This window comes from Pichia kudriavzevii, chromosome 3, assembly GCF_003054445.1.
Source record: "Pichia kudriavzevii chromosome 3, complete sequence".
NCBI classification, from domain to species: Eukaryota; Fungi; Ascomycota; class Pichiomycetes; order Pichiales; family Pichiaceae; genus Pichia; species Pichia kudriavzevii.
This window is the reverse complement of record NC_042508.1, coordinates 1,415,486-1,441,172: the sequence shown is the minus strand read 5'-3', so window position 1 is coordinate 1,441,172 and position 25,687 is coordinate 1,415,486. Positions and strand designations below refer to the sequence as shown.

At 38.8% G+C, this 25,687-nt stretch overlaps 17 protein-coding genes across 17 annotated transcripts; 7 read left to right on the top strand and 10 right to left on the bottom strand.

Annotated features, from left to right (window-relative positions):
• Nucleotides 1-65: 65 nt before the first annotated feature.
• C5L36_0C06670 (uncharacterized protein) lies at nucleotides 66-2,063 on the bottom strand (the record flags this gene model as incomplete). Its single annotated transcript, XM_029466363.1, has 1 exon — nucleotides 66-2,063. The coding sequence occupies one exon, from the start codon at nucleotides 2,061-2,063 to the stop codon at nucleotides 66-68; it is 1,998 nt and encodes a 665-aa protein (XP_029322223.1).
• A 483-nt stretch (nucleotides 2,064-2,546) lies between these two features.
• C5L36_0C06665 (uncharacterized protein) lies at nucleotides 2,547-2,972 on the bottom strand (the record flags this gene model as incomplete). The annotated part of the gene is made up of 1 exon (XM_029466362.1): nucleotides 2,547-2,972. One exon carries the CDS (start codon nucleotides 2,970-2,972, stop codon nucleotides 2,547-2,549), a length of 426 nt encoding a protein of 141 aa, XP_029322222.1.
• A 685-nt stretch (nucleotides 2,973-3,657) lies between these two features.
• C5L36_0C06660 (uncharacterized protein) lies at nucleotides 3,658-4,560 on the top strand (the record flags this gene model as incomplete). Its single annotated transcript, XM_029466361.1, has 1 exon — nucleotides 3,658-4,560. One exon carries the CDS (start codon nucleotides 3,658-3,660, stop codon nucleotides 4,558-4,560), a length of 903 nt encoding a protein of 300 aa, XP_029322221.1.
• Nucleotides 4,561-5,242: 682 nt separating this feature from the next.
• Nucleotides 5,243-5,698, top strand: C5L36_0C06650 (uncharacterized protein; the record flags this gene model as incomplete). The annotated part of the gene is made up of 1 exon (XM_029466360.1): nucleotides 5,243-5,698. The coding sequence occupies one exon, from the start codon at nucleotides 5,243-5,245 to the stop codon at nucleotides 5,696-5,698; it is 456 nt and encodes a 151-aa protein (XP_029322220.1).
• A 1,274-nt stretch (nucleotides 5,699-6,972) lies between these two features.
• C5L36_0C06640 (uncharacterized protein) lies at nucleotides 6,973-8,124 on the top strand (the record flags this gene model as incomplete). The annotated part of the gene is made up of 1 exon (XM_029466359.1): nucleotides 6,973-8,124. One exon carries the CDS (start codon nucleotides 6,973-6,975, stop codon nucleotides 8,122-8,124), a length of 1,152 nt encoding a protein of 383 aa, XP_029322219.1.
• Nucleotides 8,125-8,316: 192 nt separating this feature from the next.
• On the bottom strand, nucleotides 8,317-9,387 carry C5L36_0C06630 (uncharacterized protein; the record flags this gene model as incomplete). Its single annotated transcript, XM_029466358.1, has 1 exon — nucleotides 8,317-9,387. The coding sequence occupies one exon, from the start codon at nucleotides 9,385-9,387 to the stop codon at nucleotides 8,317-8,319; it is 1,071 nt and encodes a 356-aa protein (XP_029322218.1).
• A 1,072-nt stretch (nucleotides 9,388-10,459) lies between these two features.
• On the bottom strand, nucleotides 10,460-11,872 carry C5L36_0C06620 (uncharacterized protein; the record flags this gene model as incomplete). Its single annotated transcript, XM_029466357.1, has 1 exon — nucleotides 10,460-11,872. One exon carries the CDS (start codon nucleotides 11,870-11,872, stop codon nucleotides 10,460-10,462), a length of 1,413 nt encoding a protein of 470 aa, XP_029322217.1.
• A 456-nt stretch (nucleotides 11,873-12,328) lies between these two features.
• C5L36_0C06610 (uncharacterized protein) lies at nucleotides 12,329-13,222 on the bottom strand (the record flags this gene model as incomplete). Its single annotated transcript, XM_029466356.1, has 2 exons — nucleotides 12,329-12,736; nucleotides 13,175-13,222. 2 exons carry the CDS (start codon nucleotides 13,220-13,222, stop codon nucleotides 12,329-12,331), a joined length of 456 nt encoding a protein of 151 aa, XP_029322216.1.
• An 820-nt stretch (nucleotides 13,223-14,042) lies between these two features.
• C5L36_0C06590 (uncharacterized protein) lies at nucleotides 14,043-15,149 on the top strand (the record flags this gene model as incomplete). Its single annotated transcript, XM_029466355.1, has 2 exons — nucleotides 14,043-14,046; nucleotides 14,560-15,149. The coding sequence occupies 2 exons, from the start codon at nucleotides 14,043-14,045 to the stop codon at nucleotides 15,147-15,149; spliced, it is 594 nt and encodes a 197-aa protein (XP_029322215.1).
• A 296-nt stretch (nucleotides 15,150-15,445) lies between these two features.
• On the bottom strand, nucleotides 15,446-15,766 carry C5L36_0C06580 (uncharacterized protein; the record flags this gene model as incomplete). The annotated part of the gene is made up of 1 exon (XM_029466354.1): nucleotides 15,446-15,766. The coding sequence occupies one exon, from the start codon at nucleotides 15,764-15,766 to the stop codon at nucleotides 15,446-15,448; it is 321 nt and encodes a 106-aa protein (XP_029322214.1).
• Nucleotides 15,767-16,075: 309 nt separating this feature from the next.
• On the bottom strand, nucleotides 16,076-18,268 carry C5L36_0C06570 (uncharacterized protein; the record flags this gene model as incomplete). Its single annotated transcript, XM_029466353.1, has 1 exon — nucleotides 16,076-18,268. One exon carries the CDS (start codon nucleotides 18,266-18,268, stop codon nucleotides 16,076-16,078), a length of 2,193 nt encoding a protein of 730 aa, XP_029322213.1.
• Nucleotides 18,269-18,671: 403 nt separating this feature from the next.
• Nucleotides 18,672-20,906, bottom strand: C5L36_0C06560 (uncharacterized protein; the record flags this gene model as incomplete). Its single annotated transcript, XM_029466352.1, has 1 exon — nucleotides 18,672-20,906. The coding sequence occupies one exon, from the start codon at nucleotides 20,904-20,906 to the stop codon at nucleotides 18,672-18,674; it is 2,235 nt and encodes a 744-aa protein (XP_029322212.1).
• A 289-nt stretch (nucleotides 20,907-21,195) lies between these two features.
• On the bottom strand, nucleotides 21,196-21,564 carry C5L36_0C06557 (uncharacterized protein; the record flags this gene model as incomplete). The annotated part of the gene is made up of 1 exon (XM_029466351.1): nucleotides 21,196-21,564. One exon carries the CDS (start codon nucleotides 21,562-21,564, stop codon nucleotides 21,196-21,198), a length of 369 nt encoding a protein of 122 aa, XP_029322211.1.
• Nucleotides 21,565-21,999: 435 nt separating this feature from the next.
• C5L36_0C06555 (uncharacterized protein) lies at nucleotides 22,000-22,395 on the top strand (the record flags this gene model as incomplete). The annotated part of the gene is made up of 1 exon (XM_029466350.1): nucleotides 22,000-22,395. One exon carries the CDS (start codon nucleotides 22,000-22,002, stop codon nucleotides 22,393-22,395), a length of 396 nt encoding a protein of 131 aa, XP_029322210.1.
• Nucleotides 22,396-22,718: 323 nt separating this feature from the next.
• Nucleotides 22,719-23,456, top strand: C5L36_0C06550 (uncharacterized protein; the record flags this gene model as incomplete). Its single annotated transcript, XM_029466349.1, has 1 exon — nucleotides 22,719-23,456. The coding sequence occupies one exon, from the start codon at nucleotides 22,719-22,721 to the stop codon at nucleotides 23,454-23,456; it is 738 nt and encodes a 245-aa protein (XP_029322209.1).
• A 66-nt stretch (nucleotides 23,457-23,522) lies between these two features.
• C5L36_0C06540 (uncharacterized protein) lies at nucleotides 23,523-24,446 on the bottom strand (the record flags this gene model as incomplete). The annotated part of the gene is made up of 1 exon (XM_029466348.1): nucleotides 23,523-24,446. One exon carries the CDS (start codon nucleotides 24,444-24,446, stop codon nucleotides 23,523-23,525), a length of 924 nt encoding a protein of 307 aa, XP_029322208.1.
• A 299-nt stretch (nucleotides 24,447-24,745) lies between these two features.
• Nucleotides 24,746-25,636, top strand: C5L36_0C06530 (uncharacterized protein; the record flags this gene model as incomplete). The annotated part of the gene is made up of 1 exon (XM_029466347.1): nucleotides 24,746-25,636. The coding sequence occupies one exon, from the start codon at nucleotides 24,746-24,748 to the stop codon at nucleotides 25,634-25,636; it is 891 nt and encodes a 296-aa protein (XP_029322207.1).
• Between the last annotated feature and the right edge of the window lie 51 nt (nucleotides 25,637-25,687).

The window sequence follows — 25,687 nt, the reverse complement described above, 5'->3', positions numbered from 1 at the left end:
ATGATTATAAATTGAACTATAAATGTTATATGTATTTATATATATACTATATGTGCTTCTACTACTCAAATCTTTCTTGCAACGCAAAATTCGTTGGTTTCCAGGGATCCAATATATTCTCCAAAATTGACGTTGAGCAAATCTCTCAGCTTACCTAACTTGGCGTAGATATTATCGTACATAGTTCTTCCATCAGCTATAATGCCTGCCATTTGCATGAGTTTCCTATTCAGTTCAATAGTCGATAAGTCTGATTGCAAATATAACCATGGTTGGATAATAAATCTATCTAAAAATGAAGAAACGTTCAAGATTCTTTCCAGACCTTTGGAGTTATCAACATCAATGAATTTTTCGCAATACATAATATCCCAGTATTCTAAGGAAGTTGCATCTGAGGAAGAAATTTCCTTGTTGGTATCAACATAATAGGTACATTTGTCCAAGTCTCTGACGACAAAAACTGGGTTGTATTTATTCATATTATTAAACCCTGGTTTGAGCTCTGAGGTTGCATTGAAGATAGCTTCAAATGTATTTGATTTTGGCTCACTGAAATCACCAGGTAACATACCGTCAAAATTAGATTGAGTGAATTTCAAACGTTGGTTGTCATTTAAAAAGAACGAAGAGGGAAACTGATACCACTCTCTACCAATACAGACATTTTCCAATAATGGGGAATTTGTATTGGATACTTTTGACAAGTATTTGAAAGTCGAAATTGGGGCAGAATAGTTTGTATTCAAATGAGTAACTCTAGTCAAAAAGAGGAAAATGGTTGATGAAATAACCACCAAGTTCAAAATCTTCTTAATGAATTTCATGAAACAGTTAATTTTGAACGTATCACATGACATGAATTGAGCAAATGAGATTGAAATTAAATGGTAAACTGGGTAAATGAACCTTTCCTCCTTATGAGGTTGAGAGAAGAAAATGGCAAACCAAATAAGCAATGGCAGTTTATAGATAATTAATTGATATCTATTGAATAGAGTTAAGAAGTTAGCAGTTGCAATAACAAACAAAACATGATAATTCAACAACAGGTTTTTCAAGTAGTAGCCTACAGATTCAGTACCGAAAATTTCAGGACCTGTTAGTTCATCTCTTTGGAAAACATTGTAAGATAAAATATTCCAAGCAACATAGGTGGCCTTCCTATAGAATAAAGAATCAAATTGGGAGATAAAATAAGGAATGAAGAACAAACAACTGACGCCTGCAAAGAAGTATGTTGACAAGGCCTTTGAAGCACTGTAATTATTCTTCAAAACTGATTTTGGCGAATAAGTGATTGCATTAATCAATGCATAAATGACGAATGGGACGATCAAGACCATTGAAAAAGGCCAACCTGCAAATCCGCCAATTGCAGTAAACAAGACTGTCAAAGTGAATGATTTGTAAATCAAAGGAGTGGATACTTTGTACAAGTTGAGCAGCATATTTGTACGAGGAGCCAAGTCTTCTACTTCCGAGTCTGAATCTTTACTGACGGTGACTTTATTTTCGAGGTTAATCAATTCCTCGTCAATTGAGCAAATAAACTTTTGGATGTTGAAATAGCAAACAATATAGTTTGTTGATAGAATACCAAATAATAGGGCAAAAGAACTAGGTAATATTGAGATCGAAGCTTGATACATACCAGGTGATAAAATCTGAGCTAAAAGAAACCAGTTTCCAATTCTTTTATTTAGGAATTTCAAGGTTTTAGACAGCTTGATCTCGGAGAGAGTAAACAGAATGGCCAAAACCAAACGAACAGCATAGAAAACGGTGTATGGGGGGAAATCTGAAATGTGAAAATCAAAGTATTGGGATAATTGTTTGATCCAGCTGATTGGGTTGCTAACCAAGGAGTAAGGAACCAAATACGCATAGCTTCTAATGGCATATTCAGGAGAATATTCCCAAGTCTGCTTACCAAAGTGTCTAACAAGAAAGTTCAATGGCTCCCAATAGTTGTATGTCTCGTCACAATCGGGAATAATTGCATAGATTGCACCATGCAACCGTGTAGCAAGCAACGCAGCATATAGAACGTAGCGCAGCATATTGGATCCTGTATACTGAGAATAGCTTGCACTTATTACAAACGACAGAAAGTGTTCAACTTTGTGTCTATATCTATATCTGTGTCAATATTAATATTGGTATTTATACATATATATATATTCAAACAAAAGAGAGTAAGCTTATAATACCAAACACAAGAAATAAAGAGGCAAAAAAAAAAAAAAAAAAAAAACGTTAACGCCGCGCCTGTTTTAATGTGAGTATTGTAAATGTGGATTCTACGTTTCAGAGCATCTGGAGGTGTGTGCACAAATAACAGTCAAGAATATAAATAATGTGGAGTAGTTATATATAACAATATATAAATATAAGTGTAAATAAATAGTATCGATGAGAGAATAAATAGAGCACGGAGACGTGAAGTATCGAGCAAGATGTACATCAGTTGCTTTGAGTAGAAGGTATAGGAGGTGCAATAGAAACAACTACAAAGAGAGAGAGAGAAAGAGAGAGAGAGAGAATCAGTCGTATCTGTCCTTTGAGTTTGCGTTCCAGAACCAGCCATTCTTGTCGAGCTGTTTACCCGTGAGAACAGTGTGTGGAGGGTGGAACTCGTTCTTGTCGGAGTATGTGTTTTTAACTTCCCACCATGGAACGTCCTTCATAATTTCCGCCTCTCTGTTGTAGTAAGCAAGCGATCTCCTTAAAACGTCTCTGTCTTGTTCTGCTTGTAAAAGAGGAAGAATGTTGATTCTTGCCTGCAACTTCTCTCTGGAGAGCTCAACCTGTTCTCTGTTACCTTGGATTAGCTTGTAGAACCCGTATGAGGACATGGCCACAAGCATGCCGAGCCAGATGGACGGTCTGAACCCTCTCGATGGAAGGTTTCTCTTCCATTGGATCTTCTCGTAACCTTGGACTGGTGGTAGGTCTTGGTGGTGCGCCATTGTTGGTTGTTTCTGGTGCTAGGTGTGTCTGTGTAGATGTGTATGTATATATATATATATATATATATGTATATGTAAACCTTCAAATACCAAACCATTGGAGCAATTCCGCCCCTCTATAACTTTCACTATGGCACACTGATTTTCCTCTTTCTCAACATTCCCTTTCGCGTAGAAAATTGCACTTTCCCCCCTCGCTGGAACAAAATTTGGCCATTTTTCCCTTCATTGCTGAGAACAGGGGAAACCCAATTCTCGCACTGGCAAATTAGAGGGACGAAAAAAAAAAAAAAAAAAAAAAAGCTTAAACATCCATAAACGAGAATCCATCTTTATTTTTGGTATGGTGCACGGGTGATGGTGGTTGTCGTTGTCGTTGTCGTTGTCGTTGTCGTTGTGCATTTTTCAGGTTTTGGTGTTCCCATTTTTCCTCTACTCTACGGCTCGGTCGCCACTGCTCTTTTCGGCAAGTTCACCGAACCCAAACTTTAGGAAGAATTTAGGTGGCTCAGCATTGGTTGGAAATATTCGGAATTGTAAGATCCGGGACTTGGACGGTATTGAGTGTGTTTGTTTCAATGGTAAAAGTAGATATCATCAATATTGGTAGTTGGTTGTAGATTACCCCCAGATACACACACACACACACACACACATACGTATACCGGTTTGGACACAGATAGCCATGACTATTAAGATTGCCACTAGGGGCGCTGCAGAGAAGATCCTCGACAAGTACGACACATACCTCTTTGATTGTGATGGAGTGATTTGGATTGGTAATGAGCTGCTTCCATCAGTTAAGGAAACACTCGAGTTATTGCAGAGTAAGAAGAAGAATTTGATTTTTGTATCCAACAATTCCACAAAGGCCAGGGACCAGTACATTGAGAAGCTGGCGGGACTTGGCATCCATGGGGTCGAGTTGGAACAAATCATCAATTCGTGTTACTCAACAGCCATTTATATTAACGAAGTTCTCCAATTGGATAAGGCCAAGAAGATTTGGGTCTTAGGACAAGAGGGGATCACTAAAGAAGTTGAGAAGTTTGGGTATGAGACAGTCACGTTCAAGGATTTAGAGGCAAAGTTCCAAGAGGAAGAGTTGACAGTTGACAATATCCAATCGCTAATTGACCCACAAGTTGGATGCGTCATTGTTGGTTTGGATTTCCAGGTCACTTATCTCAAAATCGCCATCACGCAACAGTACCTCTTTGACAGGAAGATCCCCTTTATTGCGACAAACATCGATTCGACTTTCCCCTTTGGCAAGACCAAGTTGCCCGGTGCTGGGTCTATAGTTGAAGTTGCCTCCTTTTGTAGTGGCCGTGAGCCAGATGCCATTTGTGGCAAACCACAGAGCGGAATGATGGATTCGATTTTAAGCCATCATTCCCTGAACAAGGAAACCACCATAATGGTCGGTGATCGATTGAATACAGATATGAAGTTTGGAAGTGTCAATGGCATTGATACGTTGTTGGTTTTAACAGGCATTGAAGTTGAAGAGAGTGTTGCCAATGGCCATTCTGATGTCACATATTATGCCGACAAGTTAGGCGATTTGTACGATTTGACCAAATAGATCTAGCATAGAGTTTCAGTAGAAAAAAAAAGAAAGAAAGAGAGAAGCAAGTGTACCAAAAACACAATGTGCTTCATTATATAGTGTACGATATAAGAAATATTATTAGAACACAAGACCCAACCGTGAAGACAAAAGAAAACGGAAACGGAAACGAATACAAGTAGGATAGATGGTGGAAGCAAACGTAAAGTAAAATGTAGTGAGAAAGTTGGTTATGTATTTACATCTACGTTGTAGAAAGAAGAGGTTGACAACATCGTTGTTTAACAGATCTAGATGTGACAATGTGTCTACTGCTTTAAAGCATAGTGTATTACATAAGGTTAATGTAGGGAGCGAGTAATCCGAGGAGAGGGATGGAAGAAAAAAAAAACTGAGGAAAAACTGAGTTGTCCGGTCAAATAATTCCAGGGCCTGTACAATCATCCCGTGTTGGGGCATCGCTATAAAGATATATGCAAATATATATACTGGCATTTATTTGTATACAGAGAAATACAAATAAATCTTTTGGATATCCAAGCCTATAGACATTTGAACCATCTATAGCGACCCCCCTTTCAGTTGACTACAAGAAGCTAAAAGGCAAATACCGTAAAGGGATTCAAAGAAAAGAGAAAGAACCCAGAGAACACCAAACACTGCAAGTGCCAATATTATCACACACACCAATATAGATATGTCTGTCACACAAGAGACATTAGAGAATTCCAAGCTTATAAACTGGACGATATTCCAAGAGATATTGCTGATGGACGAGGACGAGGAAGGGTTTGCATTTTCATTGATTGAGACGTTTGTTGAGCAAGCCAAGGACACTTTTACAAAAATTGAGGAGTTATTAGGCGACAACAATGGGGACACAGAGGATAACTTGAGGCAGTTATCACAATTGGGGCACTATTTAAAAGGTTCTGCTGCTGCATTAGGCTTACAAATGGTACAAAACGAATGTGAAAGAATCCAGAACTATGGGAAAAAGGAGAGTGTTGCATATGAGGACGATCCTCTAGTTGCCAACGCCAATACTCCACAGGACTGGCTCAGATGTTGCAGTTCTGCCTTTCAACAGGCCAAGATATACTTTGAGGAGAGCAGACAGTTGCTCAGTGGATATTTCCGTGCTCCACTTTGAGTGTCTTTACCAGTATGTCTAGTCTCGCAATACCTCACTTTTCCCAACGTCATAGACACACGCATACATACATTTACATGCTCTTTCACACACACACACACACACTCTCTCTCTCTCTCTCTCTCTCCCTATATATATACATGTATGTGTATATATAACACCTACCTATGTATAGGACGTGTGTCTATACACCAATGTGTCTATCTCTTCTATTATAATCTAAACAAGTCTCTATAACGTAGCTATAAAAGGAAATCCAAAGAGATCGACCCCTCGCGGAGACGCTGCAGATGCGAAGCGCCCGCCTCTCCAGAGACTTCCCAAAAAAAAAAAAAAAAAAAAAAAAACACGCGTCACGTGACCGTGCGTTACAACAGCGCCGACGCGTCGGTCCTCTTGCAATTAGTAAGATGAAGTAAATCGAGGTAAATTAAGCAATGCGAAGAGCAGCAGCTGACTACTGGTTCTTGCCAGCTGGCCTGACATTGGTTTCAAGAACACCGTAGATGAGAATAAACCCCATGGCAAGAAGACTGAACCCAATGGTGATATAACTGAGATCGATGTCGGTAATCATGTTCGTCTCTAGATTGTGCAATTATTGACACTCCACTGTGCTATTGTCTACGCCAAAATAAATACAACTGTCTTTCTTCAACTACACCATCTAACGTACCTTCTCGCCTCCCTCCATAAGTGACCGGCTTCCAATTTGGCAACCCTCACCAAGTGTAGCCAAAACGGGCCATTTTCTCCCCCTTTTCTCGTTCCAGGGGAAAAGAAGCCGGTCCCGCGTCTCCGAAACGGTTCAGCGCCTCCACGGTTCGGCGCTTTCCCCGTAATCGTCAGCAAATGTCTTTTATTTTTCCCTCTTTGGGAAACAACAAGAGCCTTTTTGCCTGATTGGTTTGGCGAGAGAGAAACTCCCCCCCTAAATGCAGCGATTACATTGTATATTCTATTATTGTACACAAGCTATTCGATTTCCGGCAATGCTCTCACTGATAGAGAAACTAGTAGTACTCCAGTACATCTTCCAATGATGGAATTGGAGAAAAAAAAAGTCTTCTTTTTCTGGTTTAGTAATTCAACTACTGTATTTATCTTTCTTACCAATCTCTGAAGAAGTATTGCTAGAAACTTTGATTGGCTTTTCATTTTGACCTTTTCATTTTGACCTTTTCACTATTTTCTCTACACTTTTACCTTTCCAATTGCAACTCCTTCTATAAGACAACATTGGTAATCCAAATTCACAATCTCTAACTTCAACCATGTCTAGAAAACTTACATTTATTCCCGGCCCTATTGAATTCTCCGCCAATGTCCTCAAGGCTATGGCCACTCCTTCTCAGGCCCACACTTCTCCTGAATTCATCAAAGTTTTCCAATCCGCCTTACAGAAAACTAGAAGGGTTTTCTGTTCGTCTCCTTCTTCAGCTTCTCAGCCTTTTATTTTGTCTGGTTCCGGTACTTTAGGTTGGGATTTATGTGGGGCTAATCTTGTCAATAGATCTGATAAAGTCTTGGTACTGTCTACGGGATTCTTCTCGGACTCCTTCTCAAACTGTCTCAAAGTATACTCCGACCATGTCGACATCTTGGAGGCAGAATCCTTTGGTGACGTTGTCGACCTACAAAAATTCAAATCAAAAATCTCCAATCTTCAATATGATGTCATCACAATCACTCAAACTGATACATCTTCTGGTGTCTTGTCCAATGTTGAAGAAATCTCTAAAATCATCAAAGACGTGTCACCAAATTCCTTGATTGTCGTTGACGCCGTTTGTGCAACCGCTTGTGAGTCTTTGGAATTCGACTCTTGGGGAATCGACTATGTCTTGACCGCCTCCCAGAAGGCAATTGGTGTTCCTGCCGGCTTGTCCATCTCCATTGCTTCTAAGAGGGCAATTGAAAAGGCACTCTCTAAGGAGAAACCAACCTCCTTTTTCGCCGACATGAAGAGATGGATTCCAATTATGCAGGCCTACGAAGCAGGTAAAGGCGCTTATTTCGCCACTCCTGCAGTTCAATTGGTTCATGCATTGGACGTTTCTCTTGATGAATTATTGGCGTCTGGTTCAATCCATGAGAGAATCAATGCCCATAAAGTTGCTTCCGATAACTTCAAAAATAAGTTGGTCAATGAATTGGGGCTCAAGTTGGTTCCAACTTCTCCAAGTCATGCAGCACACGGCTTGTCTGTTGTTTATTATCCAGAAGGTATCAATGGCGGCGATTTATTGGCTAAAATGGCTGAAAATGGCTTCACCATTGCCTCCGGTATTTACAAAGACTACAAGGATAAATATTTCAGAATCGGCCATATGGGTGACAGTGTTGTTGGCCAAAGAAAGGACGAGTTCCCTCAATGTTATGAGGCTCTTAAGAAGTCCTTGCAACAATTAGGTTATAAGAAATAACTTATTTTTTCCATCTTTGCTTAATTTCCAACTACCATCACAGATATTTTTATCAATATGATAAGTTCTGTTATTCAAATGATAGCAAAAACGAATAAAACAAAACAAAGAGAAAAAAGTTCTTCATAAAACCAAAAAAAAAACAAAAACCAAAAAAGGAGAAAAAACGCAACCATATTCTTTTATTTATAATTAACTACTTATTTTTAATAAACCTCCAATATTGGGCATATTACGATCCTGTAAAAACTTTGTTAGATCTCCCAACGTAAAATTAGGATACTCATTCAGAAACTGATGAATCACAACTTGGAATTGTTGCATCAACTCGGGATACTTGGACATACCCTTCAATATAAACATAAGATTCATGGCACATTTATATGGATTAAGACACTTGGGAAACGATGTCTCAATTGCGCTTTGTAAATGATCTACGTATGTTAAATACGTGAGGAAATTGTCATCCTTCAGATATCCCTCACTACCTGAATTTGTCACAATCATTTCAATCAATGATTTGATCTGATACGACTGATTTTGCATTGAAACTATTCTGAACAGCACATCGAAACTCGTCAACTGGGGTTCCTGGCATAATCCATATGTCGATTTGTCGGTTATACAATAATTCATTAACCATTCCTTTAGATTATCGTCCATCCTATTGTAGTAGACATTATAGTCTTCAATTGACAACTTGCTATTCTTTGGATATATGATCCATGATGTATGAATGGATTTCCTTTTGTCCCTTGGGAATTCCAACAATCCGCTCAAAAATTCATATTGTGAAGCCTTGATCTGTTTGATCAGCTGCCCACGGACACTTTTGAATGACAAATATGGGTAAAATCGTATTCCAAATTCGGAATCCAATTCTTCTGGCAGAATCTCTAATGGTTGTAGATACTTCTTGTAGCTATTTGAAACGGGATTTTGTGTATTGTGAATATTGGCATCCTGGGCGCAGTTTGCATCGATAAATCGTATTATTTCTTGGATGTATCGTATATCATTGGGAATGTTGGAAAATTCCCATTCTCCTCCATGTCTTGGACGAGTATATCTAACTCTCATTTCAAGCATACTCTTCAACAAGTTCAAATCATTGGGAAGTTTATCATTTGAAGGTGCTTCGCCATCAGGCAGATTGCTCAATGAAAGTTGTCCCAAATTCAGACTCTCATTGGGATTTTCTAATTGTCCATCAATCGATAACATCCGTAATTGCGAATTCAAGCTGTTTGTAAATGCAGACATTTTACGCTTATTTATACTCTCATATACTGTTTATTTGCTTCAATAGTCATACATGGATAATAAGTTTAGTACTCAGATGAAATTCTAGAAATTATTTTTTTTTTATTTTCAGATCATATAGACTTGGTAATGGTCAACACAAAAACCTCAAATTTATCCTTTCGATGCTCGAATCTTTCATTCTACCAAGTCTAAATTTCATGTTTACGCATTGTTCTGAATTGAGTATATACATAAAACTCCCTTTTAACGGAAATCGACGTTGGCTTCATGAAATACAAAAGATTGGGTTGGATTAGTAGGGCACTTTGACTGACACAAAAAGAGACCGGTGAAAGTAAGTTTCTTTGATCACAATTTTATTCTCTCTATAAAGATCTATTGAAAGTATAATTAGTCTCAGTATAAAAAATTCAGTATCAGACAGCCTATATATACTAATCAGCATCAATTGAAAAGATAAACGATATAGCGATAGGATTAATACTAGGACTGATTGGTATGTAAAGTTAGAATTTTGAGGCATGTTGGATCGTGTGACCATCTAAGACTATTTACCATTCATATACATACGTTTCTAATGGAACGTATAAATGGTGCTGTTTCTTGTAATCAGATCAAATGTTACCCACGAGCTGAGAAAGCGATTACCTGGATTGATAGGCTGGACCTATTTAGGGAGTCATCCCACTAAAGATTTATTTCGGGCATCTGCCACTGGTGTTTATATCTTGTGGGGAATTGGGAGGAACATTCCATAAACTAAAAGTATTGAAGTAGTGTTAATTGACGTCAGAGACTCACCTAGGAATCGGTAGATTCCAAGCCATGATATACGTATAGCCGACTTTTTGCTCTTTTATTTGAATACATGCTACTATTCCATTAGAGTTTAATCAAAGCGTTGAGACTGTTTTTATTTAGTAAAAATGGAATATAAAAAATTATGTACGTAATAAATGATGGAAGAAATGAGACAGAAATTGAAACAACCTGTTGAATGAAATTCCCTCTATTCTCATTCTCATAAGATAAAAAAGCAAGATATAATATAGCTGTTACCATATCAGATTTAAGTAGATAATGGGAAGTCACCTGCCCATAATGCAATTTCTTTCTTCAAAGAAGTCAACTCATCGGAACCTTCAGCAATGGTCTTCTTGAAGTCCTTCAACTTGTTTGCTTCAATTGGCAATTCTGATTGGACCTTCTTTGCATATTGAACAGCAGTGTCAATGTAATAGACAATCTTTGCAAAGTCTTCCTCTGAGGCACCTCTGGTGGTCATTGCAGGAGCACCGATTCTAACACCACCTGGAACTAAAGCGGACTTGTCACCTGGAATGGAGTTCTTGTTCAATGCAATGTTAATCTTCTCACAGACAGCTTCAACTCTTGCACCATCAATGCCCTTATCCTTCAATGAAACTAAAACCATATGAGAATCAGTACCATCGGAGACTAACTTATATCCTCTCTTCTTGAATTCAGTTTCCAAAACCTTTGCATTCTTCAAGACTTGTTCTTGGTATTCCCTAAATTCTGAGGTTGCTGCTTGCTTTAAAGCAGTTGCTAAAGCCGCAATGGTATGGTTATGAGGACCACCTTGATGGCCTGGGAAAACAGAAAAGTTGATTGGGTTCTCTAAATCATAGTAGATTTCCTTACCGGTCTTTGGATTGACTGATCTAACACCTTTTCTGAAGAAAATCATTGCACCTCTTGGACCTCTCAGGGATTTGTGTGTGGTAGTTGTAACAATATCAGCATATTCAAAAGGAGATGGAATAACGCCAGCAGCAATTAAACCAGAGATATGTGCCATGTCGACAACAAGGTAAGCACCAACTTTATCAGCAATTTCTCTCATTCTCTTGTAATCGATTAATCTACAGTAAGCTGAAGTACCCGCAACCAAGGTCTTTGGTCTAAACAAAATAGCAGTCTTCTCCAACATATCATAATCAATTAAACCAGTGCTCAAGTCAACTCTGTAAGGCATGGTTTCAAAGTATGTGGAAACAGCAGAGATCTTTCTGGTATCAGTTTGATAACCATGGGATAAATGACCACCGTGAGGTAAATCAAGACCCATCAATCTATCGTGTGGTTTCATGATAGCTTGGTAGACCTGTAAGTTAGCTGGGGAACCAGATAAGGATTGGACGTTAACACCCCATTTTTCGGAATCCAAATGGAAAGCATTCAAAGCTCTTGCTTGGCATAACAATTCGATTCTATCGATATGTTCATTACCACCGTAGTATCTAGCACCTGGATAACCTTCGGAGTATTTGTTACACATTGGAGTTCCTAATGCATCAAAGACAGAGGTAGAAGTAAAGTTTTCGGATGCAATCAAATCGATGGAGTGCTTTTGTCTGTCAATTTCATCTTCAATGATTTTAGCAACTTCAGGATCGGTTTCCTTTAAGTGACCGGAGACCATTGCTCTGTGAGATGCGGATAATGCGTCGTGAACCATCTTTAGTTTATATGTGGGAAGATTAGATATTAGTCAATATGCTCTAAGAGAAACAAAAAAAATTAATCCTATAGAAATGCCAAGGAAGAAAATGTCCACTCTTTATATATCGCATGTGTCAATGACATTGTGAGTCAATCTATATAGGAAAAAATGAGGGTATTGTTAAGAAAAAAAAGAACGATTAATTAATTCTTCCCTGAACATTTTGGGAGAAGTCAATTTTTCACTGTGTTAGAACCTGTATCACCCTTTACGGTGTTGCTACCTCAAGACCAACAAGGCTCCTCCAAGAAGCTTAGACTCAACGGAGTTTCCCACTAACGGTACCTCAAAGTAGTAGATGCAGTACTGTCTAGGCAAATTTGTTTTATTAGATTATCTTTTCAAAGTTAACAAAGTTGTATATAATGGTAGTAATGAAATATAAAAGTATACACACATGTAATAAACTTTTTAACGGTAGGATTTTTGGAATCTTGCTCTTGCACCACGACCACCGAACTTCTTTGGTTCCATTCTTCTTGCATCTGCAATAAGCAAGGTTCTGTCGTAAGCAGCAAAGACCTTCTTTAATTCGTTCTTTGAAGCTTCATCAACGTACTTAGCAGTGTAAGCAATTAAACCCTTTGCAATTGCTTGTCTAATAGCGTAGACTTGAGAAACGTGACCACCACCAGTGACCTTGATTCTGATGTCTAAACCTGCAAATTTGTCTAAACCAACTAATAATAATGGTTCGTAAACCTTGTGTCTTAGGATTTCTGGTTCAACTAAAGTGATTGGGCAACCGTTGACCTTGATTAAACCCTTACCTTGCTTAACGTGTGCGACAGCAGTAGCGTTCTTCTTCTTACCAAAAGTCTATATTAAAAATAATAATCACAGAGTAATCGTAAATGTTAGTATTTTTCTCATCTTGTTGCAGAGTAAATAGAGGCAGAAATCATCATTGGAAAAAAAGGACCAGCAAGCAATGAATTGCCAAACTGTAAAAATTCTTGCAATTACAAACAGACAAGAGCCATCGTAAATATCCACATTGAGTTTTCAAGTGGAATACGCAGAATCTAAACTCGTATGCTGCAGACATAGGCGCCGCTAATTATCTTGCCAAATTGGCTAACAAAGCAAAGCACACTCGTCCCCGCACTCCATAGTGGCTGCAGCAACAGTTGGTACTCTTCTATTTGCAATAACAGTCCATTGGTCCAGTGCAAATTTCAGTGTTCCTTTCAACCTCTTTTTGGTATAATCACAAAACTAATGGCATTTGTAGATAAATGACAACAATATACATACTTGGACAGATGGGATGACGACTTTCTTTTCTTCTTCGACAGCAGACATGACGTTTGGTAGTACAGAGAAAGGTTCAAGAGATGTAAAACTATGAATCAGAAACTCTACAACTTGTAATGTAATGTATAACCAAAGTTTTTTTTTTTCGTCAATATTGCACACAATCCCACAACCACTAGGGGGGATTTGCCAGACCTTCCACCAAACGGTAAAACTCGTGAGGTCCCCTGAGACCCCCCACCACTGAAGCCAGTGGGGCCAGTGGGGCCGGTAGATCCAGTGGGGATCTCGAGGTTTGTGGGCGGTTGCTGTGGGAAGCGGTAGGGGGGCCACCTACACCCTCGACCCCCTCGCCCGCTGCACGCGTCCGTTAGCTGCTTTCCCCTTCTCCTTTTCCCAGTAAAGCCCATCTGTTTTGTATTTCTATCCAAACAAGCGCGGCGTGTGCGGTGTCCCGTGTGTGACTGCTTGCACGTGCATCCATGCACACGCGTTGTGTGCGGTGCGCGGGTCTCTGGTGTTTATTTTTTGTTGTTGGGCGGCAAGGGATAGAACAAAAAAAAAGGCGGGCGGAAACCCCAGTGAGCGGACGGTGGGGGTGCACCAAAAAAATATAGCTTTCCCGCCCGCCGTAGCGCGAACGTGGGAAACAACCAAAACGGCCACTGTGGGGGGCAAGGAGAGAGGAAGGGGAGAGTAGGAAATGTTGGCGGAGAGGGTGAGGGTGAGGGTGGGAATGGGAATGGGAGTGAGTCGGTTTCCACTATGGGGGATGTAAAGTTTGTGATATTCATCAATTTTTTCAATCTTTGGAAATACATAGTGTAGAACCCATTTTAGTTTGTTCCTCAAACCAGACACATCAACAATGGGTATGTACATGACACCGTCACCACCATTGCCACTACTGTTACGTGCACTTGCTCGGTAGCATTTCTCTTCAAAGGATGTATTGGTTGCTGTTATCCAAGTTTCAAGATTCCAGAGGTTCTCTATGGCTGAACTGCTGAAGGAAGGAAAAAAGTTTGTCTTTATTCTTTGCCATACTAGTAAACCTATAGACGTTAATCTATTGTTTCAGTAGAAATGCTGGATATAGGAGATACTGTTATGGGCGATATTAGAAGCTGGGTTTTGTAGGAAGAAAAAAAAAATTTGGTACAACAACATTGGGTATGTTAAATCAGTCAAACTACATGGATTTTATTGGATATACTCGAACAAGAGCAGCACCACCAAGATGAAAATTTGAATGTTGGATTGAGTTTTAAGAAATCAAATCCAATACATCAAATACTGGAGAGAAGTAGTTGAAAAAAAAGTCATGAAGGGCAAGTCTATAAAGTAAAAGAAGACGTACTAACATTGTTTCATCTCTAATATAGCTATCCACAAGAACCTTCCAATTCTTAAGAACCACTTCAGAAAGCACTGGCAAGAAAGAGTCAGAGTCCATCTTGACCAAGCTGGTAAGAAGGCATCCAGAAGAGCTGCAAGAGCTGCAAAGTCTGCTAGAGTTGCACCAAAGCCAGTTGATTTACTTAGACCAATTGTCAGATGTCCAACCATCAAGTACAACAGAAAAGTCAGAGCAGGCAAGGGTTTCACCGTTGCTGAATTGAAGGCTGTTGGTTACACTCCAAAGTATGCTAGAACCATTGGTATTGCTGTTGACTTGAGAAGAGTCAACAGATCTGTTGAATCTTTTGAAGCTAACGTTGCAAGATTACAAGCTTACAAGGACTCCTTGATCATCTTTGACAAGAACACCAAGCCAACTGGTGAACAAGTCTCCATCTCTGCTACCTTCCCAGTTGAACAACCAGCAGCTGATGTCACCCCAAGAGCTGTTGTTGTTCCAGAACAAACTGCTTACAGAACCTTAAGATTAGCAAGATCTGAAAAGAGATACAAGGGTATTAGAGCAAAGAGAGCAGCTGAAAGAGCTGAAGCTGAAGCTGAAAAGAAGAAATAATTCTAATTTTTAAATAAACCTATCTTTTATATATATATTTCATCTTACTCTTAAAATCGGTCTACAAAACAGCGTTTAATAGTGTCACCTTGAATGTTCCTGTAGTTAATATGTTATTTTGCTAGTTTAATGAAATCGGAGGATGTATAACATTGGCGGAAACAATGTATTATAGCATCTAGCCTACTAACAATATGCAGACAACCAAGGATTTTTTAGGTTATTTCAATGATTAATGGATATTTTTAACACAAAATTTATAAAAGTTATAAGATTAACATTAAAAACTAACTAGTTTAATCGAATAAACCGAAACCCATGTCATCATCGGATTCTTCCTTTGCTTCTTCAACTTCTTCTTCAGCTGCTGCTTCACCAGATGCACCTGCTGCTGCACCTGCGGAAGCACCTGCTGCTGGAGATGCAGAAACTTCAAAGTTGAATAATAAAGAGGACAAGTCCTTACCTTCTAATGCCTTTGCGTAAATTTGAGCCCAGATAGAGTCAATTTCAATGTTTGCACCTGCAACTAATTTGGATAAGTTTTCAGAAGAAACTTCTAATTCAGAGTCAGCTAAGATAACTGCTGCGTAGGATAATGCGGTTTCAGTAGACATGTCGGTTTAATTTGGAATAATCACTCTTTAAGCAAAAAAACTGCAGACTAGTTCCTTACTTTGCAATATAAATCCAGTCGAAAACTAAAAGGACCAACTCAGTGATGAAACTAGCTGAAAAAAAAAAGCTCCATCAAAACTCGTCGCTGGAAATTGCATCTCGTCGAATGGAGAAAAAAAAATTGCAACAAAGAAAATCTGCGGCCGAAAACGGTAATTAGGGCTACTGGTGGTCACGTGAGAGGGGATGGTGGGAGGGTTGTGATGTTTCGGCTATAAATTATACCTTAATATATAGGAACGACTAGATTACACAACTTTGATAGGGAACTTGAATGTTATGTACTTCTTGGACTTCTTTATACTCAAGGTGAAGTAAACTAAATAAAACTGACTCACCAAACAACTTTCAAAGGTAGGTAGTAAATGAACTGAGCTTCGACGTAATAGTTTACTGTTTAGTTCCAAGGGAACTCGGATTGAAGCCTTGTAACACTTTGTTTCCTCCTCATACCGCCATTCCTTTGTCAAATCAACAACTTCGGGTGAAAATTCCACTTTAGAAACCGGTGTTTCCACAATTGTCAAATTTTTGATTGCTTCAATTGAATTCCGTAGTTCTTTACCAACTAAAACTTTCCGGTCACGCAGCATATCTACCTCATCCCCATATGTCTTAAAGTTGGCTCGTAAGCTAGGTAATACATGTGCATGTAGTTGGTCATCCATCAAAAACTCACCATCGATGTTGAATGGTATACAATTGACTGAGGAAACATTCACAGCCTTGATAACCGAGTTTATATTTATCGATGAAGGTAGTTCAAACCTACCAAGCTTGCCCCGATACTGTAAGTCCAGCTCAATAAATTGCACATCTTGATCAGCCAATTCATTGAAATTTGGTGATGACCTGACACTAGACAATGCTAATGTGGAATTGGAAGTTGTATGACTCAAGGGTAAACTGTAGTTTCGGTTCATAATGGGGCGGTTTTCAGATTTACCATGAAGCAAATGTGACTTGATGGAATTTATATGGCTGTCGCTTGGCATGGAAGCCTTTATATAAATACTTCCACCTGATCTCCCAAAAATATCCTTGGAAATTTCAACTTTATCATGATTTAGGTAATAATGATTATTACACCTTATGATGTTTTGGTTGAGATTGGTGGTTTTGTTTAGATGTTTGGCTTTCTTTGTTTCATCGGATTCCAATGAAGCAATATACTCGTCTTGTTTCACTTTATCTTTTATACCGGCAGTTATTAACTGTGCTCTCGTTTTCAGCCGCTGAAGTGATTTGATCACATATTCCTCAAAATATGCTATCTGCTCACATGTTCTATAGCTGTTTATTATAGCTCCATCGCTCATTGCATTGATAAGATTATTAGTAAGGCCTTCCCTAATTGCCTTAACTCTTAGATAACATTTTTTAACATTGAAAATTGAATATCGACTACTCACGTCTTTTGGAATTTGTGCTTTGACTTTTTTGACTATACTAGTGCGTCCGACAATCTGAACTTTGATAAAATAAGAAATTGATTGGCCATTGGGTGCTAGATCATTGACTAAAATTGGGCTATCTGGTAAATTTTCAAATCTCCTATATTTCAATGCCGGATCGACATTTCTATTGACTTCGATTAGCCTGCTTATTTCTTCGTCTAATCCATAACTTGGTAACAAATTCAAATGCTCACTGATGTTATCAGGGCATGTCGTATCTAGCAAATTATAGGGCAATCTAAATGTGAAGAATTTCTTATGCGTTAGATTTGGCACAATTGTCCGATTTTTAAATCCAATTAATGAATTATCGGTTGGATCAGCTTGCAAAACTCTATCTTCGCCATATGCAGTCATTGGTATATGACCTTCATGATAAGATGCGTTCAAGTCATGCATTATCAAAAACGGATAACTTAAAATCTTTTTTGTGGAATCGGCCTGTATTTTTGGGACTTTAACAACACCTTCAAGTGACACGTGAAATGATTCAAATCGCACCGGTTCTTTATTGTTAGACTTGACAAGAACATACCCAGTAACTTTATCACCCGGACCATATTCAACTAAAGGACTTTCCTTCTCGGGAAGTTCCCCTATTCGGGGTTGTTTCTTGGTTAAAACAACCTTAATGCTAACATTAACATTAACTCTAGGTAACTTGTCGACATTATTCAATAAGATCAAACTAGGGTTGTTTATTGGATCACCTATCTCTCGATCATTAGAATCGTTACCTTCGATCATCGTTTCTACATCTGATGTATATTCAGGCAAGTTGGCATCATCATCTTCCTCGTTTTCGTTGCTATTATCTAGAATTGTCTTATAAAAGACATCATTGTGCATGTGGAAAGAGGGTAATATTTCCTCCAATACTGAACTCACGTCATCGGTAGAATCTGTATCTGGCATCAATTTTACGTCTGCCTGTGTTGATTTATTAGCATAGAGAGGATAATCTGCGTTGTCGTTGATGGTCATAGAATATGTGTTTTCTTTGCTCTTAGTTGTTTTAATTTTTCCTTTTTTTTCTCTAAAGCGGGTATCAAAATCAAGCAATACTATGATTCACCTTTTCTGCTCGATAGATGCAATCTGGCTCACGAGTCTTACACAGTAACCTATGTAAAAAGTACAGAAATCTGCAGATGTAGAGACTTGGAAGCTATCCGTATCCCGTTTCAAATCGGCTACTTCTCGGAAATGTGAGAGAAACATCTGTCAGGTGGTGCATATTAATAGATCAACCGAAACCCTGTCAACAGGAAGGAAAAAATTTGACACCCCGGTCGAACACAGAAAACCGACCTTTTTCCAACTATGGCGGCTAGCGCTGATGATTGGAATTGATGTAAACATGAAAAAAAAAGTGCGGCGTGCATTGTTAAATCACCGATACCGGGAATGTCATTTCGAGTGTATTCTTGGCCTTTTTCACAGACACCTGCAGGTTGATGGCATAGAGACGGCACAACAGACACTGTTGAAAAGTTGGCGGAATACACAGAGTATTCAATCTGTCAGGGCTTCTCATGTCCAGAGCTAGTGGTAGTTGGAATTCACATTGATACTTGTGTGCGGCTTCGTCAAACTTCCATTGGTTGTGCAAGTCAATAACATGTGACTCAAAGATCTTCCTCACTATATGTTTCTCAACTTTGAGTCCTGCTAAACTGTTTATTTTATCATACAAGCTTCTAGCTAGGCCTGTTTCGAGCTCTTTTAAAACTTGAACTAACTGTTGGTAGTAAAACTTGTACTTTTTCTTCAAGTTTGATAGGTATGGTTCCTCCAACCCAAAATCAAATATGAACTGGTTATCAAAAGTAATTGGAATTGGATAGGGTGATTCCACATTATAAACCTGTAGATTGGGTGTAATTGTAATAGTACTAGGTAAGTGAATTTTTGATCCTTTTCTGTTCTCAAAAGTTAAGGAAACAAACATTGATTCTTGATCAAGCCTTGCATTAATCAACGTATCTAATGACATGTTAGACGTTGCTGTTTCTAATTGAGGAGATGTTAATGGGGTTCGAATGTTTGTGTTGGAGCTTATTGATTGGAGTTCGCTGTTGTACTGTTTTGGATTTTTACTTGCCATCCTTAGGGATTTCGGCTTCAACGATTTAATCTGGGCATTTTTATCCATACTAATAGTAACTGATAAGTCGCCGTCAACTTTATTGAAGAAATCACGAACTAAAGTAATTGCTTTTTGGCGGCAAAACCCGTTGTCATTAACAAAGGCTGTTTTCAGCTCCTTCAAGTCAAAATTGGTTGGTAAATCCGATGAATTCGAGGGTATATGAGGTTCAGATTTCTTAGATGTTGGCAATGCAGAAAAGATAATCTGATCCTGTTCCAATCGATCTTTGATGCCAATCTGTTTGAGGTTTTTCCTTTCAAGAATTTCATTCAACTTATCTGTTGTAAGGTTTTCAATTAGTTTGAGCTGTTCTTTTGTTGGCATTTCACCAAAATTGCTCATCCATAAGGGGTTGAGAATATCTGTTGAAACATCACTGGTATCAATTCTGAAATAATGTTCAACATTCTTCAAGGAAATAAAGTCATATTCGTGTGATGTCTCTTTATAGTAGAACTTTTTATAAAAATCCAACCTTCTACCAATAAATTGGACATTGATCAGATAAGAAATTGACTGGCCGTATACTGCATAATCGTTTGTTTTTATGGGAGACCCATAGACATTCAACCTACCATATCCATGTAAATTGTCAACTCTTATATCTCTTGCGTCACCACCAAACGCGCAGTTATCCACACCAAAAGATGGTGGTAGCTTTAAATGATTTGGTAACTCTTCAAAGCATGCGGTATCTAACAAAAAATGGGGCAGCTTAAAGGCAAAATGTTTCTTATGCTTTGCATTAGTCCTGATTCTTCTTCCCTTTTGAAACCCCAGATAAGTTTGGTCAAATTCGTCAATGAATGTGTTCTCGGAAACATTTTGAGATGCAAGGTCAATACAGCCATAATGAAAGCACGCACTCAAATCATAAGTTTTCAAGAATTTCTTTCTGATCAATTCATGGGGTTTGGCTGGGTTGGTTATCGTCATATTTCCCTCTAGCGATACCAGTAACATTTCAAACGGAATGGGCTCCTTGGTTTTGTTTTCAATGATAATGTAACCACAAACAACTTCTCCGGGCCTGTACTGTCTAAGAGGGTTTTCTCGCTCGGGTTTAGGTGACCCTATTTTGGGGATACTTTTAGTTAAAACGATCTGGATGTCGAGAGGTACATCCAGTTTTTGGAATTTATCTAAATTGTTCAAGAGCAACAAGTTCGGGTTTTTGGTGGGGTCAACAAAATTATTTTGATCGAATAGTGAAGAATTGGATCGATTCAAATCTCCTGTTGTATTCGGCGGTGCCTCATCATAAGTTGGGGGTTGTTCCAGTGATGCTATATTTTCTGTATCAAAAATGGTTCTATTGAACATATAATTGTGCATTTCAAAAGATGGCAATACATCTTCAATCACTGTGGAATCTTCTCCATCACTAGGTTCATACTTGGGTTTGGGAGAAGCACCAGCTTCATTGTTTTCTTGATGAGATACCTTTGAATTAGGAAACCGATTGTCCATACTTCCCAAAATAAGTGGGACGATCACTCAACATTCTGGATTAGAAACACATACACTGTTCCAGCATAGTTGAGAAAACAAAAAAAAAAAATATAAAAATACCATCAGCAACGGAACAGAAAGAAAAAAAAAAGGTTAACTAAAAGAGTACGCGGTGAAAAAATCGGCACATATTCATGCCAAAGTCGACTACAGCTTCAGTTATGGCTATGATTCCAGTCTTTTGTACTTGTATTCTTAAATCTACCTAAAGTATATAAATGCTATTTTTGTAAGCTCGTATCTTATCTTATAACTGGTTTAATGTTTTGAGACCACAATAGAAAAACTTCCCGTAGGAGCCCTCACCTTCTGCTTTGAAGGTAATCGTGCATCCGTTCTTCAAATAGATGGTGTCACCCTTTTTAGGTTTGATGACGGTGCCTTCTTCATCAGTGATGGACATGTCACCCACAGACTCCAAACAGACCTTCATTTCATCGTAGGTGTATGTGTAAACTAACGGTTCACCTGGGACAACCTTGAAGAAGCCAGAGGTGATTGTATGTTCAGCATCAGTGTTCTTGCTGGTCATGGTGTCACCGAGATAGGAGTTGTCTGAAATTTTAGGTGGTAAAACATCTGCCGCCTGTGCAGTTGGGTAGAATTCCATTGGCATTTCGTTCGTTTGGTTTTCAGTTTTTTTTTTCCCCGGTTAATTCTTTCTATTGCTGCTATGCAATTCGACTGTTGTATGTATAAAGTTAGAGCACTGTTGAAATAATAAACACAATTGGAAGTGGTGAAACACCTTTATTTATAACAAAAGAGTTGGTAGCTTATCTGGGCGTCTTTATTCCTAAAGGGGAAACCAAAAGCGAGAGATAAAAAAAACATCTGGAGGCTCAGCGCTGTTTTATATCTGGGGAAAACTTATCCTAATCCAGGTCTATAATGCATTGCAAGGGTAGGAGAGATCAGTTTTTTATCGAGTATATAAAGACAACCATCGGCACATAGACATTAGTTATGTGTTATTGGAAAGGGTATCAAGAGCAGGGCAAAGAGCAAAAGACAAAGACCTCCACCAACAAAAAAGCCACAAAAACAAAAAATGCCATTATTCTACAAACCAGGAAGTGAAAGTTACTACTCCAGCACGCCACCAGCTATTCCATCACCAGGAAACAACTCATGGCTAGGAGATGTTCTTCACTCGGATGCACCAGAAGATAAGATTCTATCTGCGGGATTTTACAAGCAAGGACCGGGTGAGGCGTTGGTCTACGAATACACCTACGAGGAGATGAAGGTCAACATGGAGGTCCATGGTAAGTTCACCGTTTCTGATGAAACCGGTAAGACTGTTGAAGTTACTCCAGGTTCGACCTTCTATTTCCCCAAGGGATGCACCATAACTTTCAAGGTCGAAGGAACTGATGAAGTTCCTGAAGAAGAGGCCTACGCGCTCAATTGGTTCTGCGGTTTGAGACCAGCCGATGGTGCATAATGAATTTAGTTTATAACTCTATAAGTATATCTAGACACTAGTAATAGATTAACAAGTAAAGTCTACCAGGAGAAAATGCAAAAAAGTATAAACCATTCAAGAAAGAAATTAACCATACCCGTGATTATAGAAAGGGTTTTTTTTTTTTCTCCCTCTCCTGAACATGAGGGCGTATTTTATGACGGGTGCTGGCATAGTTAAAATATCAAGGTTAATTTTTTTTTTTTTTCCCTTATAAGTTGATCATAATGTAATTTTTTGAAACACAACAATATCACATCGAGCTTAAGTTGCAAAACTCCAAACATATTGGACAGCCCAAGATGGATGATTTTGACAAGATGAAGAACGGGGTGTTGTCCTTGACACATCTAGCAAAATTGAAATGCATCAACAATGCACATATAATCAATGATATAGGATATACGCCTTACCATTTAGTGGAACCTATATTGAAGAAGAAGACTGCAAAGTCGTTGAAACAGATGGAGGAGCGATCGCCGCAGATTATAGATAACAGCGAAGAGTTATGGGCAGCCCTATTAAAGAGGGACTTCCCCGATCGACCACCGATACAGGCGGTCTTGCAAGACGGGAAACGCACCAATATAACCTCACGAGATTTATATGATAAATACTTCAATGAAAGAGAGACACAGAGGTTGAACGCCGTAGACAATTTGAAAATAATGACAAAAAATTTGAAGGTTTTGAAGGATAAAACCAAAGTCAAAGCGGTTGATAAAGTGTTACCAATGACTATCAAAAAGAAAAGGCAGAATTCGTCGGTACCTTTGACAAAGGCACCGTTCAAGAGTAACCTATTACAAAAGGCACGTATGGCAAATAAACAAAGGGTACGAAATTTCATTCAACCAAGCCAGCAGTTGCAGCGGGTTACTCCCTCTTTCACCTCGCAGGGCAGCATGACTAAATTGGGTCAAGCTATAACGACCAAACCAGCCAACAAAGATTGGGTCAAATTAGGACAGGCCGTGGGGGCTAGAAAACGTTTACAAACCAATCCAGGACCGAACCGAGGCAAACGATTCAAGAACTAACGAATGTACGTATATCTGTATAGATCTCTATAAATACCAATGCTTTAGAAACGCTTTACTAATAAATCATGATTTCCTCTTCTTCAAAACTCTATCTAACGAATTTTCTGTTTTCTTCCTTTTGTAGGTATTTATATTTTGTTTAACGTTATTGATTTTAATGTTATTCAACTTTGAATGCTCCCAATTCTTATCCTCCAGTGAATTATCAATCAAATCGTTATCAGCAATAGCTATTGTTTGTTTGTACGATTTAATTCTCAACCTACCATTAAGTAGGACTTTCAAGCTCCAGTCCTTGAACATCTTGCTACATCTGTTTGAATCTACGCCTAGCATTTTCAATATTGGTGTCACGTTTGCCAAGTTTCTCAGTTGAAACATCTTATTGAGTCGGACGCCACTGGATAAAATCATCCCCCTATTTCGGCTTGCCCTAATTATCTGTTTTATATTTGATATGACTTGGGCTCGGTTGGAGTTGGTCAACAGATCCGTGTATTTGATTTCAAAATAGATGCCTTTATCAATTGCTGCACCCAGGGGTTTATGTTTCATATAGCAAGGTAGCCTATCTTGCAAATCGAACGAAATAATATCGATATCAAGGTTCGATATAGCAGACTGGAAAGACTTCTCAGTCTTAGGCTCAACGGCAACAATATCGAAAATGGTTTGGAATTTTGCAATATTTTGACATTGCGAAGGATCGTCAATCTTAACAGTAATTCTCGTGAAGATCTTCAATTTATCCTTGAATTCAGAGAAATCCCGATCTATATTGATGGGGTTGATCAGGTTCAGGTCGTTCGGTAATCTCTTTTTGTTTGAGTTAGATGTTGTCGTCTCTGGACAGAAGTTCAATGCGACATGTGTATAGCCTAATTGGATGCTCAAGTCCAAGACCTTCTTTAACTCTTTCAACTGTTGGGGTTCAATGGATTCATTGAAATCAGAAACAGGATATACTATGTTTAAGTCACAGATCATAGCCCTCTCGTTTTCTCTATTCTTGCCTCTGTCTTTTGATCTCTTATTTCTATTAGCTTTTGTCAAAAGTCCATATAGCCGCTGTGTTTTCTTTTTATTTTTTTCAGTCTTGCATAATTTCTTATTTTTTACGTAATTCTTTTAAAAGGGCGAGACAAATTTTGTATTAAAGAGAATTTTGATTTTCTCGTAAATTTAAGATAGTAATAGTGAGATGAAAACCTCTGTAAAAGGAGCGAGTTGAGAGAGGAAGGAAGGAAGGAAGAAAAAAAAAAAAAAGGCGGCTCGACACTTTTTTCATGAGTTGCTCAACTGGATTTGCCACAAAGAAACCTGTGGCAATAGAATTGCATACTCTCCTACACGAGAAGCAACGATACATACACAAAAGGATTAGAGAAAAGTACAAGAAGATGACTACCGTTGAGGGAATGTTGGATATTGGCAAGCATTGTACGATATGTCGCCAACTAGACTTTTTGCCATTTGAATGTCGAATATGTTCAAAATGTTTTTGTGGGAAACACAGAGATGAGTACAACCAGCACAAATGTGTTGTTGATGCGCAGAGGAAGAAGGTGTTAGAGAGGGAGAAGATGAAGGTTGATGTGAGCCAGCTGCCAAAGGCGTCAGAGTTGTTCCCCGACTTGGAGAAGATACGTGCTGAGGCCCAAACCAAGTACGAAAAGGACAAGAAGAAGACCATTGGGGAGAGGCTAAGCAAGGACGGGGGCAATGAGAAGCTGACTAGTATTGAGGTTGCGATGTTGAGGCTCAAGAAGTTGCTTGGGAACACTCGAGTTGTAGCTGAGAGTAGGCCAGGTATTTTCGGATTTAAAAAGACCAGCAGCAAGGCGAGCCAGGTTGTTGAGATGAACAAGCTGAAGAGAAGTGCCATTGGAGATGGCAGAGTTCCCATTGGCGATCGAGTATATGTGTGGGTCCATTTTAATGATGATGAAGATTGCAAATTCAATGGCAGAAATTCCCAGTATTTCAGCAAGAAATGGCCTGTTGGGAAGATGCTGGACAGCAGTGCCCAACTGGCCAACATCAAGAATTTGAACAACCAAACTGTTGACGAGTCGCTCAAACTGGCCATGTTCAAAAGAGTCAAGAAGACGGGCAATGTGACCGCCGACGAGGAGTTTGTATATATCCCATTAAACGGGCGTGTTGAAATGAGATAAGAGATGGGGACGAAATCTACATACTACGTGGAAAACGATAGGTAAATGTCT